General features: G+C 40.8%; 1 protein-coding gene across 2 annotated transcripts in view; it reads left to right on the top strand.

Annotated features, from left to right (window-relative positions):
- The window catches only part of adgrv1 (adhesion G protein-coupled receptor V1), a 563049-nt gene that overhangs the window by 50951 nt on the left and 496552 nt on the right, over positions 1–15546 (top strand). The window contains exons 10-12 of one of the 2 annotated variants that reach the window (XM_072582867.1): positions 2884–3060; positions 3498–3721; positions 10413–10445. In XM_072582867.1, the coding sequence (XP_072438968.1) occupies positions 2884–3060; positions 3498–3721; positions 10413–10445 (434 nt within the window). The remainder of the gene's footprint in view (positions 1–2883; positions 3061–3497; positions 3722–10412; positions 10446–15546) is intronic. The other variant, XM_072582868.1, reaches the window with a different exon arrangement.

The following is a 15546-nucleotide window of genomic DNA, read 5'->3' on the forward strand; positions in this document are numbered from 1 at the left end:
TCTCCTTGTCCACAAACAGTGTAACAAAGATAATTTTACACCTCTTACCTACTGGATTTCCTGAGGTACAGGAATTCCAGTTGTATAATAAGAATTAAAATGGAGTGAGGTGAATTGATTAATTGATTTGTTGTCATATGCGCCAAGATACAGAGAATAGTATTAGATTAGATTAGAATACTTACAGTGTGGAAACAGGCCCTTTGGCCCAACAAGTCCACACCGACCCACTGAAGCGCAACCGACCCAGACCCATTCCCCTACATTTACTCCTTCACCTAACACTACAGGCAATTTAGCATGGCCAATTCACCTAACCTGCACACTTTTGGACTGTGGAAGGAAACCGGAGCACCGGTAGGAAACCCACGCAGACACGGGGAGAATGTGCAAAGTCCACACAGACCCAATTCTCGAATCAAACCTGGGACTCTGGTGCTGTGAGGCAGCAGTGCTAACCACTGTGCCACTGTTTTGCATTCTATACAGGCAGATCATACAATACGAAGTGTGTCAAGGAAGCAGAACAAAGTGCAGAACACAGTGTTACTGTAGGTGCAGTGAAGGTGCAAAGAAAGGGAGATCAAAATTAACAATGAAGAGATTCATTCAAAAGTCTGACAGCGATACATGTCTTCAAACTTTTATATATTCTGCCTGATGGAAGAGAATGTAACTGGGATGGAGGGGTCTTTGATTATTTTCATTGCTTTCCCGAGGCTGTGTGAAGTGTAGACGGAGTCAATGGGTGGAAGTCTGGTTTGCATGATGAACTGGGCTATGTTCATGACTGTAGTATCTTGTGATTTTGGGAAAAGCAGTTTCCATACCATGCTGTGATGGACCTGATAGGATGCTTTCTATGGTGCATCCACAAAAATTGGAAAGAGTCATGGTAGACATGCTGAATTTCGTTAGTGCCCTGAGGAAGTGGAGACATTTTTGTGCTTTCTTGACCATCACATCAACATGGGTAGACCAGGACAGATTGTTAGTGATCATTACTGATGCTCTTGAGCATCTCCACCTCAGCAGCATTGATGCAGATGGAGTCAATGACCAACTCTTTCATTTTACTGATGTTGATGGAGAAATTGTTGTCTTTACACCATGCAGATAAGCACTTGATTTCTTTCCTGTATTTGATCTCATTGTTTTTTAAGATCCAACCTATAACTGTTGTCAGCAGCATGCCATCATCACTTGCTAATGAAATCTGTGATGGTGGTGGCATACTTGTTTAGGTTGGCCATTGAATATGGACCAGTCCACAGACTCTAAACAGTCTTTTAAGAGCCCTTTCATTGCCTTAGACTGCTGTACTTTCTGTATTGGGTCCTCCACTTCAATTTCTGCTTGTAAGCTGGGAGGAGGAGCACTGCATTGTGATCTGATTTTCCAAAATGCAGATGTGGGATGGAGCAGTAAGCATCTTCATGGTTGTACAGTGATGATTAAGGATGTTCAGACCTCTGGTGGGACAGGAGACGTGTTGATGGTGTTTGGTAGCACATTCTTGAGATTGGCCTGGTTGAAGTCACCGGCTGTGATGAACAACGCATTAGGGTAATCTGTCTCGAGACTGCTTGTAGTGCTGTATACTTCGTCAAGTGCACTGTTCACTTCTGCATGGGGTGGGATGTAGACTGCTATCAAGATAGTGGAGGTGAATTCATGTGGCAAGTAGTAGGGATAGCACTTTACTGTTAGATATTCTAGGTTCGGGGAGCAGTAACTTGCCAGGGTCACTGTCTCAAAGCACCGTGAGGTGTTGATTAGGAGACAGACTCCACTGCTCCTTGCCTTGTGGTCCATTTAGTGAACTGAGAAACCCTCAGGTTGTAAGGTATCGTCAGCTGTAGCAGGACTGAGCCATGTCTGTGTGAAATATAGCACACAGCAGTCTCTCAATTCCCTTTGTAAGGTGAGTCTAGCTTTAGGTTCATGCCTTTTGTTCTTAATGGCTAAGATGTTTGCCAGGAGTGTGCTATGGAGAGGGGATTTGAAACCCTGTAGTTTTAGTCTCACCTGAAGTCCAATATGTTGCCCATGTTTCCTGGGTAGTTGGTTGCTCCTAATCGATCCCAGGCATCCGTGAGGAAAGTCTGCTGCTCCAAGAGGTAAGTGTATGCTCCCGATGGAGTCTTGAGTGTTCTAGAGTCTTGTGCCTAATTCTGTATGGCCTCCTTGATGTCAGGTCACCATGGGGTCAGGTCTTGTCCCCACTGTGGTCGGGCCTCAGTTCTTGGTTTCCATGAGGTGGTCAGGAAGCCAATAGGCCCATGGATCCCATGGGCTTGTGATTCCAGCGTTGGTAGTTGAGCCACCTTGGTCGTGGTACCTTTAAACCTGAAAGTAGATTTAAGACAACATTGATAGTAATTCTGATAGACTCAGAATTGAAGTTTAGAGGAGCAGAATGGTTACAAGATGTGTAAGAATAAAATCTGCTGCAGATAGCTCGCAAAATGTCATCACAGTCCAGCGCCACCTTTTGGTGCTCAAAGGATTTCTGTCTGCTCTCTACTCTCACTTCCAATAGCACCATAAGTGGATGGGATGAGGTGGAGTTTGAGAATTTAACATTTCTTAGTTTCACATCACCCTTAACCTAACCATCCTTGGAGTCCAAAAAGTACCCCCTCCCGTCCGATTTCTTTTCTTGTTTAATGTATATTGCTCCATTTGGTGTTATGTCTTTTTGATGTCCATGCAAGAACTGTTTAGATTAACAAATAAAAGTAATCACCAGATGTAATTGCCTTGTTACAATTGTAGTGGTTGTAAGTCTTTAAAAGGTCCAACCACTTCATTTTTTAAGCTTCATGTGCTTGATATTTGGAGAGATAAATGAGACTGATAAGCTTCTGTTAATACTTCCAGCTTGAAACGGTGGAGTTAGTAAACAAAGTTCCTCTTGTTACATCAGTGAGTCCCAAGCTGGGTGAACCTCTAAACATCTCACGAACAATTACACCTGACCTAGCAAATGGAGAGGTTGGATTTACCAGCAATGAAACTCTTCTTGTTTATGAACCGGAGAATTCTTCTGAAAGTCAGGTATATATGAGCTTTAAATTATGGATTCTTTCAGAAAACCAATGATGGTATGTAAGCATGCACGTATAAACTATCATTCCAATCAGGCTGTTCCATATGGTTGGGATGTTTAATACATCCAAATCTGAATGCAGCCTGTTCTTCGAGAATCATATGATCTTCTGGAAAGGGCAATGAAAAGGCAATATGTGGAAGAAAATTTTATATATTTCTCAGCTTCTTGCATGATTTGAAAATAGTCCAGAAAATGAGGTGTTAATACATACATAAAAAGAATTTCTTTCTGCACTGCTTTGGAGAATTTGTGCTCACCATCTTGGATACTGTGAATGATACAGAGAAATTTAATTTGGATAATGTCAATAGATAAATGATGTGTAAAGTACAATCATATACTAAAAAGGTTATCACTTAGTTCTTGTGGTCTTTTGTTTCAGATATATATTGCTTTGCAACGTGATGGAACTGATGGCTCTGCAGAGGTTTACTGGCATTTGAAACCTACAGGGGTTAATCGTCACAGTATCACCAATGATGACCTGGGCCCAATCAATGGGTCTGTTATATTCTTGTCAGGCCAGAGCAATGCCACAATCAACATTACAATAAAAGCAGATGACTTGCCTGAAATAAATGAGACTTTAATTATCTCATTAGACCGGTATGTGTTTTTTTTTCCATGAGCACTGTCTGCTTATAATTTTAAAAAAAACCTGTTACCTTGCTCATTGATTTCTAAGTATGACAAATACATAGAATTAGTGATGGTTAAACTTTGGCTCAGTGGTACCATCTTGCCTCTTTTTAGCAGATTATGGATTTAAGAGCTCGGAGCACGTTATCCAACATTATATTTCATGTTGTGCTGAATGATTTATTTTATTAACTCATGGGAGGTGTGTGTCACTGGCAAGGTCAGCACTGCTTTCCCATCCCTATATGCCCTTGAGAAAGTGCTTTCCTTCATTTTTTTTCCTTTTTGTTGGTGAGCCACTGCTTTGAACACTGTAATCCATGTGAATGTACTTAGAAATATTGTAGGAGAAAGTGAGGACTGCAGTTCCTGGAGATCAGAGTCAAAAGTGTAGTGCTGGAAAAGCACAGCCGGCCAGGCAGCATCTGATGAGCAGGAGAATCGACGTTTCGGGCTAAGCCTGAATTCGGGATTCCTGATGAAGGGCTTATGCCCAAAACCTCGATTCTTCTGTTCCTCTGATGCTGCCTGACCTGCTGTGCTTTTCTAGCACTACACTCTCAACTTAGAAGTATTCTGTTTAGGATGAGGAATTAAATGGAAAACGTATTGTTGCCACCTTGGGTGTCAAAAGATCTTTAGACAATATTGGATGAAAGTAGAGATGTTAACCCAGGGATATTGGATGAAAGTAGAGATGTTAACCATACTACTGATTATAAACAGTTTTGTTATTTACTTTATTGTTGTTTTTGAGGCCTAATGTGAAAATTGTCTGTCCTGTTTTCCTGTGCTATACTTGTGTGACTCAGTGCAATTCAGGGTCCTACACATTCTTTATTCAGTCTGTTATCCACCCTTGATATTCTCCATTCAGAAACATACCCAGCGCTAATTAGAAAGTCAGTCCTGCCAATGCAGCAATCAAGCAGTCAAACCTTTTGGATAGCATTGCAAATGCCTGGCCTAGCTTCATATGATGCTTGGCTGACTTGGCCATCCCCATTACTCAGTGTGGTGAGCTGAAAAGGATGGTCCACAGGAAGGACTGGGTCTAGTCCAAAGAACTTTGCTGGCTTGATTTCCTTTAGTTAAATTGCAACAACTGGGTTAAGAGTTTATGATATCAAGACTTGTGCCGGTCTTCTCCAATATCGAATCAGAGGTGAATGTGCTATCCAGATACATAAAGTGGTACTGGAAATACTGCATGCATGAAGGTGGCAGAGGCATTTCAGAGTCCACACAGATTCGTAAAGTCCCCCAGTGCCTGTTTTGAATGTTGTCTTTTCAATGTATTGTTCAATGATGGGTAGCTGGTTATAACCATAAGCCAGATGGAGATGGCAGAAATACTTTGCACCTTTGAAAACTGGTGCTTCCTCGATCTTAGGCAGAGGGTGAGCAACCTTGTGAGTGTTTACATTGAGTGCCTGGAAATTAACATTGATCCTCAGGTTTCTGTCTTTCTTCCTCATGAGGAGTGCTGGGATGTGGTATGGATTCGACGATCCTTGGGTGATACTTTACCATAAGACTTCTGCAGATAATCCTGGACTTGCTTCCAATGATGGGAACTAGGATCCAATAGCAAGGAATTTTTACTTAACTTTAGCCACAGTGGTTTACCAGGTCACTGCATCCAATGTTATTGTCATAATTTTTACTGAAAGTTGTTCCATATTTGTTGAGAGCAGAAACAAGCCCCCTCCTCTTGCTGTTCTCCAAGTTGCCAATGTCCAACTTTAAAATGAGGTTAATGATATCTCCTCCAGTCTATCCACTCTCCACCACAGTGCTGGCAGGTTTAAAGGCAGCAATGGGTATTATGGGAGGTAAGCATCTTTAGTATTGAAATCAATAATCTGCATGCATACTGCCCTTTATTCCCTCAGTGAGAAGGGTAATTCCCAGAGTAACGCCATGTGGGAGCTCTGCCATATGTGACATGTGATTCTCTCAAGACCTGATATTGATCATTTGGAGACAGCTGACAGGAGCCTTCACGAGCAAGTAACAAAACAGAATGATTCGTTACTACTCGAACAATCCTTGGCTCCCATAGAGGTTGCCGATCCTTGAGTGTTAGGGAGCAAGGTCAAAGGTCCAACAGTTCCATCCTTTGACCTTCAAATGTGCCTTTCACAGATGTCACCATGTGAAGATGCCCACATATCTGTTTTGGAGGTGCCGATGTTGGACTGGGGTGAACAAAGTTAAAAATCACACAACACCAGGTTGTAGTCCAACATGTTTATTTGGAAGCACTAGCTTTCGAAGTGCTGCTCCTTCATCAGGTGGTTGTGACATGTTCACATGTTCAACCCAAATACCATGGGTTCTTCATTATCCTTTCTCTAGTCCAGGAGAATTATATAATTGTTCAACTTCACCAGCGCTAGGAATATGGAAACTAGATGTCCCCCTTTTTCTGGCTTGAATGCATAAAAATCTGTGTTGTAATTGTGTCAGCGTGCTGCCGTCCCAAAAACCCTAACCAGTACCTCAAAGATTCTCTATAGAATTCTTTGAACATCTGTACCTTTGCCCAATATTTGTAATTGTTTTTTCTGCACAGATATTCCATCCTGAACAGTATCTGCTCCCTTATGTTGAGTCCCCTGGATGGTATAACCAGCTGTGTCTTCTTAATACAGCATTCAGTCATGGATCATGAAGTGTTTCCAATTTTTCTGGCTAACTGGGAAATAGGATGTCTCACTTGGAGTATCGTTTCCTCTTTTATCGCAGCATCATGGGAACATTCAGCAGGAGCCTGTGCTTGGGTTTGATCTTAAGATCTGATTCCCTCCACCAATATCAGAGCATCCAGTCTTCCTGGAGCAACTTACGCCTGCCTCATGGACATTGGCACTTTCAAATCCTCCACCATCCCCTCGTTTGTTGTTAGATGCTTTTCAAGCTCTTCCGTCATGTCTAAATGCCTGTGCAATAGAATCCTACACAAAGAACATGAGATTTCAACATAGCCAAAAGATCATGAAGCAGGATTTCCTTTTCCAATGGTACCAGGTCATTCCAAACCTGAAGGAAAGTTCAAGATAACCAAGGAACTATTGACAGCTTGTACGTAGAACAACACCTGTAGGTCATTCAGAGGAACCTCGATTATCCGAATAAGATCGCAAGGTCTCGATACTGGGCTAAACTGCGCTATCCAGCATTCAATTATCCAAACATTTGATTATCCAAACAAAATATTCCCCGCCTGTGTCGCTTGGATAATAAAGGTTCCTCTGTATTGGGCTGAGGAATAGTTTGTCTGTCTTCTTCACCTTCTCATCAGCTCTTCTTCTTTCAAAGACATTTCTTTCCAGGGAGAGTCCATTCAACTGCTCCAACAACTCTTCCTCACCATTGCCACCTGCTGGTGGAGGTCCTGGTAAATTGTTAAACTTCTTTGCTCAGTGCCTTCCATCACTGTCATCACTTTGTGCTAGAGATCCTGTTACAAACCAAACAGAACAGCTAGATTTACTAAACTGTAGTGATTGTAATGAGGTCAGCCAGCTGGAATTCATAGATTATGCATTCCCTAATTGGGGCTGTTAATCTTGCCCAATCAGGGAGCCCTCGCTGACAGATATAAAAATCGGAGTGTCAGAGATACTGATATTCTGGTAGCTGGCTCTGAATGAGGCAGTACTAAAGTCATGGAATGTTCATGTGTAAATTATGGGTGACTTGGTGATGGATACTGGCCTCTGTAGTTATTTCATAAACCAAACTTTCATAAGGTTTATTTTGTCTATGTGCTTCATTTATAAAGTGATTTTTCTTTTTTGTACAAAAGAAGCAAAAAACCGACAAAGCACATGTAGCTAAACCTAGAGCTGCCTTTATCCACTTATATGTAGTCTGGGAGCTGGTCCTGATAACGAAGCTGCTATTTCAGGTCTCCTATTTCAGTTCCTGTTTGGTCGACTCCCTTTTCCCTTTAGCCTGTTGGCTTAATTTTAATGCAGAATAAGAATTGGGTGGGTGGGACAAGAGTGAAGTGAGCCTTGCCCATGAAAGGAGTCTTGGGTATTTTGTATGCCTGTCCTCATGTACATGCTCCAGTTTAGCCACTGTCCCAGACTAGCTTGGAAATGATAGCTGCCTGATAATCAAAAGTATAATTTTGGAAACCAGGAGGCAACTTCAAGAACCAAAGGAATGGCCATCATCACTTAAGACAGTCATGGGGAGGATATTTTTGGAGGTTTCACTGTTGGAAGGCAATAAGCCTTAGGTTTCATCGGCCTAATCTTTCATACAATCCTGTTTGTCCTCCAAGGAAACTGAAACAACATTCCTGCTTGGGCCTGTTCAGGCCTTAGCTCCTTTCTGAGCTATTTTCATGTGGTGGGAAAAGCAACAATTCCTTCCTGTTTTATTAAAGTGACAGCTCAAGCATGATGATGTCATTTGAGCCCTGATCTATTTAAAAGAAAAACCTCACTAGTAACAAGTTAGTTGTATGTGTCCCCGTGTGAAGCATTATCTTCCAGGAGTATATAACATAAAATTCAAATATGCAGGCAGGTCTTTCCAGCCATGGGAAAATGTTTGTGACTTCCTGACTCTGCTCCCTGTTTATCCTCTGGAGCGTGTGCTTATGTAATTCGTGTTACAGGCTACTACACCACCCTTGCTATAGTAACTGTTATTGTAGAGTATTCGATTATATGCCATTGGTATATAAATGCACGAGGATGAAAATATCAAAGTCCTGTTTTACAATGACTTATATTTCAGTATTTTCCCTCTTAGTATTTCAATTTACTTAAAGAAAGCAACTATTAATTGGATTTAGAGGTTGTGAGAGGCACCTCACTTCTATTAAGTTACAAAATTATCTATTTCAATTTCCCGTGAAAATGTGAAGAATGTGTAATTGTTCAATTACATGATATCTACTACATTGTCGATTTTATTATCATGGTTTTTTTTAAGTGAGTAATAAGATGACCACTATTTGTTTGGTCACCAACCAATGCAGACGGTAGTTAATTGTGATTGACCTCTTCCTACAGCAGTTGCTTCGAGTTTGCTAACAAGCTTTGCTGTTGACACCAAATTGACAATGTAAATGAGGCACGGCAGCTGCTGCCAGCGTTGGCATGTATCACTAAAAGTCCTGTTTCCAACTCTGCCTTTCACACTCCTTTCAATTGGAACACGAGATTCAGAATTCTGGCTTGCTGTCAGAAGAATAGGCAACCATGTATGTTGGCAGCTAGCAAGTGCCTGCCTGAAATACTCACAGCTGCCCCACGCAGACCAACAAAGCATCTTGTGAACACTGGTGTAACGTTCTGGCAGCAGTTAAATCATCACACATTGAAGATTTGTAAAAACATTTTGAAACAGCTATCGACAGAGGGGGGAAGAAAAATTATTGCTGCAGCAAGTAGTCAGTGGACTGTCAGTGGAATTGGCAGGAACGGAGATAGTGGGACCAAGAAGGTAGCTGGGAGCCCCACAGAGAAGATATTCAGTCACTGTCTCTCAGATGGCGAAGTTTCCTGGCAGTGGGCAGGAGAAGGACTATGAGATGATCGCCTATCTACTTTAGAAAGTGGGAAACTAATATGTAAAAATGAAGCTTCCATTAAGGGCGGTCTAATAGACCACCAGTATTTTGATGACAGCAGGGCAGCTCCTTGCCATATGTAGGCAGCTGAGACTTCACAGAGGAGACCTTTCCTGTTGAGGCTGCTCAGGCGTCAGAGCGTCTGCTGCTCTGTTTTAAATGGGACCATCAAGAGCACGTGGAGGCAAGTTTATAAGCAGCCAATTAGAAGACTGCCTGTGGAAAATCTGCCAAGCCAGTCCTTGCTATGAAGCCAGAGTCAGCCGTCAGAGTTAACAGAGCCTCTGATAATCCAGTTTCTATCTGTCAGCCAGACCTCCCTGATTGACCAGATTAAAAGCCTCAGCCAGGGAACTCCTATTCAGTGAGGTCCACCTGGCTGACCTCATTTCAGCCACTACAGGTTTTGTATGTTTCTGTGGGCAAAAATTAGCAGATGATGCTAGATTACATTTGATATGGTGAACTGGTTCAAAAATCAGCATCACTTAAAATCCTCCTTAAAATCATGGAAAAGTGCATTCCATAAGGAAAAAAAAAAGCTCATCGTTTACATTAGTGGCAAAGACAAATCTATTGAATTCAATGTCAGCAGTTACGAAATATTGCAAAAAGAAATTTGTTTGTGCACTGATTTTTTTCTGGCTATATGTGAAAATGGTGCATTTAGCAGAATAAGCACATGTTCCAAACACACAGGTAAAGAGAACTTTACATTGATATTTATGGGTACAAGGACAGTATGGTATTACAAAACCTGAAATGAAATTTCTGTAGCTGCTGCAGTTTGCCCAAATGCTGTGTTTAGTAATCATTATTTTTGGATTCATCTTGACATTGTGTTATGAGTCAACCTTGACACTCATTTTTTTTTATACGGTCACACTAATTCATTGAGAAATAGTGAGCTCTCTGAATACATTTTTACTCAAAACAAGTAAGATTTTTGTAGTGTGCATGTTATGCAATGTTGCACAAGGACAAAATAACCTTTTTCTTATCCTACCTTCTAAAATTATGGAAATGAAATTCATATCTCTCACCACTCTGTGTCTACAGGGTAGAGACAGAAAGGTTTGTGGTATACTTTGGGTAAGTAGAGTAAATTGTGTTGTTTAGGTTTGGCTACCACTGTCATGATTCTCATTTATTTGATGTCTTGTGAATGCAGTATTAACACACGCATCATCTGTTGCATGTGGCATGATTAAAATGAAAGAACCTTTTGGTTCACAACATGTAAAGTGGCTTATTAGCATAGTAGGTTTGCTTCCATGGTTACTCTCCTTGTTTGGTGGCTGCTTTGATAATTCATTAATAATTAAAGAGGAAAACAGTGCTATGAGGATCTTGAAGAAGCATTGTTTGCTCATCACAATTTTATCCCAGGTAAGCTACTTTGCATTGCCATTTTGCATTTGCTTCACATGAAATTAGCCTAATGTATAAATTTACATTTGAATGGAGACAAACAGTTTACATAGTGCAGTTCTATCATTATTGATGTTGAAATCAGCGTGGCTATAGATCATGCTGTTGAGACTGTTGTAGAGTTGAAAATTGAAATGGGTCAATGCTTTCTTGGTTACCATGTAAAATTGTGCACTGTCTTGATGGCTACTGATTGTTTGTGATTTGAGAATGCACCCTTACAATTTCTGAATTTTGCACGCAAGAACTAAGATTAGCATTGTGAAACCATCAATATACATTTTTATTCTACAAAATTCGTTAATATAATTAATATACATCAAGGAACTAGAGGACACAGTTGATTGGCAAACTGGTTTTGGGACCCAAGTTTTCAATCCAATAGAGTGAAGCAGTGAACACTGACTTTGTTGCTTGCAAAGGTCAAATACAGAATTAGCATTATTGGATTTCATTCGACAGCAGAAAATGTCTACAGTTTCCTGAAATAACTGGAACATTGAATGGAGTCAATTAGTATGCATGTTAGAATTTATTGAAGCACTAACACAGTTTACTCTCAAAAAGTAGTTGAGTTTGTGACAAATAAGGTGGCAGGAATAATTTTATTTGAAGTAGAGAATGTTGAGGTCAAATGATCATTAAGTTATTGATGTTAAGGTTATAAAAACTGACCAATTTTTTTGCTCCCTTTTTTCTTTGCAAAGTTACTTGGGTAGTGTCCAGGAGATTAATTCCTGAAAATACTAGAAAGGTGCACACTCTCAGATTTTGGCAGAAAGGCAACCTGGCCAAAATGTTGACTGAGGCCCAGCAGTGACTTAGATAACTAATTTAAGTATTCAGCAAGGAGCAAAAACACCAGCAGTCTGTGAATGATTCAGTGCAATTTACTTGAAGTGACGTGCAAAAATGACTACTTTATGGTGGACATTTGGTCTTGCTGATAAACAGATGTTCTGCTACTGACTTGTTCTGATGTTGGATTCTTATACAATTCTCTGGCCCAGAAATGGCTTGAGGAGCCAGGAGACAGCATGACAAGAAGTGGCTAGGGCAGCACAGGACATTGGTAATTGTTTTTAAAAACTAATTGTTGTGAAAGAAAGGTGGAACTGCACTGACACTAGTGTGCACAGGATGTGGTGATGTCAGCAGCCCACGTGCAGGCTCATTGTGAAGTCAGTCACAGCTGACTGACATCACTGATCATGTGCAGGGACCATGGGCCATTTTGTTGGTCATTTTGCTGTTCAGAATAATTGCTCCTTTCTTAAGTGTTTGCTCATTAGAGGTTGCTAGTAAGGCCAGCATTTATATAATGATTCAACAGTTAGATTTCAGGAATGCTCAAATATAGGAGCTAGCATCAAGAACTATGCCAATCAAGCCTACTCCAGCATTCATAGAAACATAGGAACAGGAGTAGGCCATTCGGCTTGTCAAGCCTGCCCCACCATTCAACACCATCATGGCTGATCAAACATTTAAGTGCCCTTTTCCCATCCCATCCTCTCAGCCATGTATGCCAATGATAATCAGAAATCTATCAGTCTCTGCTTTAAATATACCTAAAGTTTATGTGACCAGTGACATTGCTACCGATGTTTTTATCTGGGAGACATGGGGTGTATGTTCTATAATCACTTCTCTTGGCAAACAATGAGTTTTTTACTAACTTTTCCAATTTCTTATTGTACCTTTATGCTAACTTTGTGATTCATGCATGGGACACCCAGATTGTTCTACATCTCTGAGCTCTGCAATTTCTCACAAAATTGATAATATACTTTTTATTATTCCAGCTAAAATTGAGAATTTCACATTTTCCTACATTATACTTCATTTCCCAGATTTTCTCCCACTAACTTCACTTATCTATCCTCCTTGTGCTCTGTGGGGTATTCAAACCCAGGCTCCCAGAACATTAGAATAGGGCTCTGGATTACCAATCCAGTGGCATTACTACTATGCCATCACCTCCACAGTATCTGTATTTATATTTTAGCCAGTGTGTGGGTAAATCCCACAAGTTACCCTTAATTTGGCTACTTATTAAGAAATCTCACAGATAATTTAGTATTGAAACAATTATTGCATGTAGCAACTAAAATAAGACATCTCAAGTTAATTAGTTCAACCTCACAACCTAATTTGGCTATTAGCCCTTGATTAATGATGGAATCTGGCCAGGATTTCACCAACAGTGGTCTGTCTCTGGAAGTATCCAGGGTTTAAGCCTTGTACAATGTTGTTCTTCAAAGTTCTGTTACTAACTTGTTCTGGTGTTGGATTCTTACACAGTTTTTTTCTCTAAGGTTTGTAGTGTGATCTTATTTGTGATTCAGAAGATTCTTTCAGTCCCAACAATGATTACTCTTTCTGGAGACCTCAAGTCTGTAGCTTGCCTTCTTATCAGAAGTAGCCCTTCTGTTCCTTGCTACATTCAGGGTTAGCTGTCTGTTTAAAATGCAGCTTTTCCTGCAATTAACCCAGTACTTGATTAACTGTTCACAAGACTTAATTGCCCATTTGTCATGGGGTAGTATGTTACCAAACAGGTGTTATCTCCTGTCTACCAGGAAACAGATTGTTTATGTTGTTCTTTACATATGGCCTTTAATTCCTTCTTTATAACAATGCCTCCTTGTCTCTTTCATCTTGTGAAACAGTCTATTCCAGCAAGAGTAATTGCTGATTCTTTCTATCCATGAGCAGTTATTAAAGTTGTGAGGCTTACATTGTTACACTAGCACTAGTTTTCTCTTGTAACTTAACTTTACACTTGTTGAATTTTTTTAGTCATCCTTTGCTGCTTTTTATATTCTGTACAATCGTATGACCAGCCACCCATTTTTGTGCCGTGAAATGCTTTTGCTTCCAATCTGAGACTATCTGTAACTTGTAAGGAAATTGTGGATGGCAGGCATTCAGAATGGATGAAATAGGTTTATGTAAAGTAATATCATAGCTCAGCATAAACTGGAGAGTGAAGATGACATGATAAGAAAGGGTGTAATATGGACAATCAAAGACATTAGTGGTTTGACAGCATGGTGCTCTGCCAGACTTTGGTACGCTAGACAAATCTGTCAAAAGTGATATACTGAACTTTCCAACGACTCCGTTGCTGTCCTCCCATTATTCCAACTCATTCAAAATTCAGCAGCTCATCATCCTGCCTCTCACTCGTGTTTCTCCTGGTCTATAAGGAGTGCTGGAAAGGCTACTGCTTTCTTCTTGTGGTCGCTTCTGCCTCACTGCAGCTGCCAGTTTTCTTCAGGTGGGAGTCTCAGTCAGTCACAGTTCAATCTGTAAGACATGATACATCTGATTATTTTAGCCTAGTTAAGTACTTAAACTATTAACCAGCCTCCGAAGAGCAGGCTGACTGCTTGTAAAAAACTTGGTGGCTGTTGAGTTAAAGTCCGCTTCCCAATGTGCTCAAATATTTAACTCCCCTGTCCACAGCATATCCCACCTGCTTGTCCAGGTTAAAACTCTGCCCTCTATTTCTATGTAGATTTGGATGAGGTGGCGATAAAGGCCATAAAGGTCAGTTTATCTGGATCACTCACTGCCCCTCTAATATAACTTGTTGATGTTAGAATTTCTCTGTTGATTTGAGCACAATGTTGGCATCAAAATGACTAGAGTGAAAATTATGCTCTATAATGTAAACGTTGATTTGAATCATGGGTTGGTTATTGCGTGCATTGTTTTTCAGGGGTTTGCATGTAAAATAGAATGAGGCGCCCAGCCCATCATCTTCCTACACACTGACAAGCTCACTCCTATAATAAATGGCAGACAGGTCACAAAATTGACAGTTTTCCCATGATTCAGTCTCCCAAAATTACCCTGCCCACATCATAATACTCCTGGAATTCCCTAAAGGGAATAGGCAGCCCATTATTTTTAAATGTTTTAAAGCTATTTTCAGAGTTGCCATGTATGCACTGGGGTCACCCCTTGAAGGTGGTAGCTCCCTTTGTTCCTTCCTGTATGGATCACTCATTCCCAATCCCTCAGTTCAAAGAATCCACCCCATCAATGGCCCTTATTTGTTCCAAATGGGGGTTCCTTTGGGCCTTTTTTCTGGCATTGGTTGCTGGTTCTGGTAGTGCCCACTATTGAAGTCTGGCACCTCTGGGACTGTTGGTGCTATTGGTCAATCTGATTGGCACCAACTCCAGAGGGTGGGATCTCCTGCCACTGAGAAGCAGCATTTCCATTATGTGCTGATTTGGCACATTATGACTGTGGGATGGCCTTGTTCTGAATCCATTGTCTGTACACAACGTTATATCTGGAGTGGGCTTTGCTGTGCATTCCCTTGTTCTGTATTGCATGGTTTGTGTTTTCCCATGGTATATGATAATATATTACTAAGTTAAACACTCATGTAATAATTCTATGTACCTGTAAATTAAATATGTTTGGTACTGTAATCTGTATGCATAAATTTATTTTTGTTATTTAATAATTAGATTACTTACAGTGTGGAAACAGGTCCTTTGGCCCAACAAGTCCACACTGACCCTCCAAAGAGTAACCCACCCAAACCTATTCCCTGACATTTACCTCTTCACCTAACACTATGGGCAATTTAGCATGGTCAATTCACCTAACCTGCACATCTTTGGACCGTAGGAGGAAACCGGAGCACCTGGAGGAAACCCACGGAGACCCGGGGAGAACGTGTAAACTCCACACAGGCAGTTGCCTGAGGCGGGAATTGAACCCGGGTCTCTGACGCTGT

This window comes from Chiloscyllium punctatum, chromosome 2 (genome assembly GCF_047496795.1).
Source record: "Chiloscyllium punctatum isolate Juve2018m chromosome 2, sChiPun1.3, whole genome shotgun sequence".
In the NCBI taxonomy this organism is placed as follows: domain Eukaryota; kingdom Metazoa; phylum Chordata; class Chondrichthyes; order Orectolobiformes; family Hemiscylliidae; genus Chiloscyllium; species Chiloscyllium punctatum.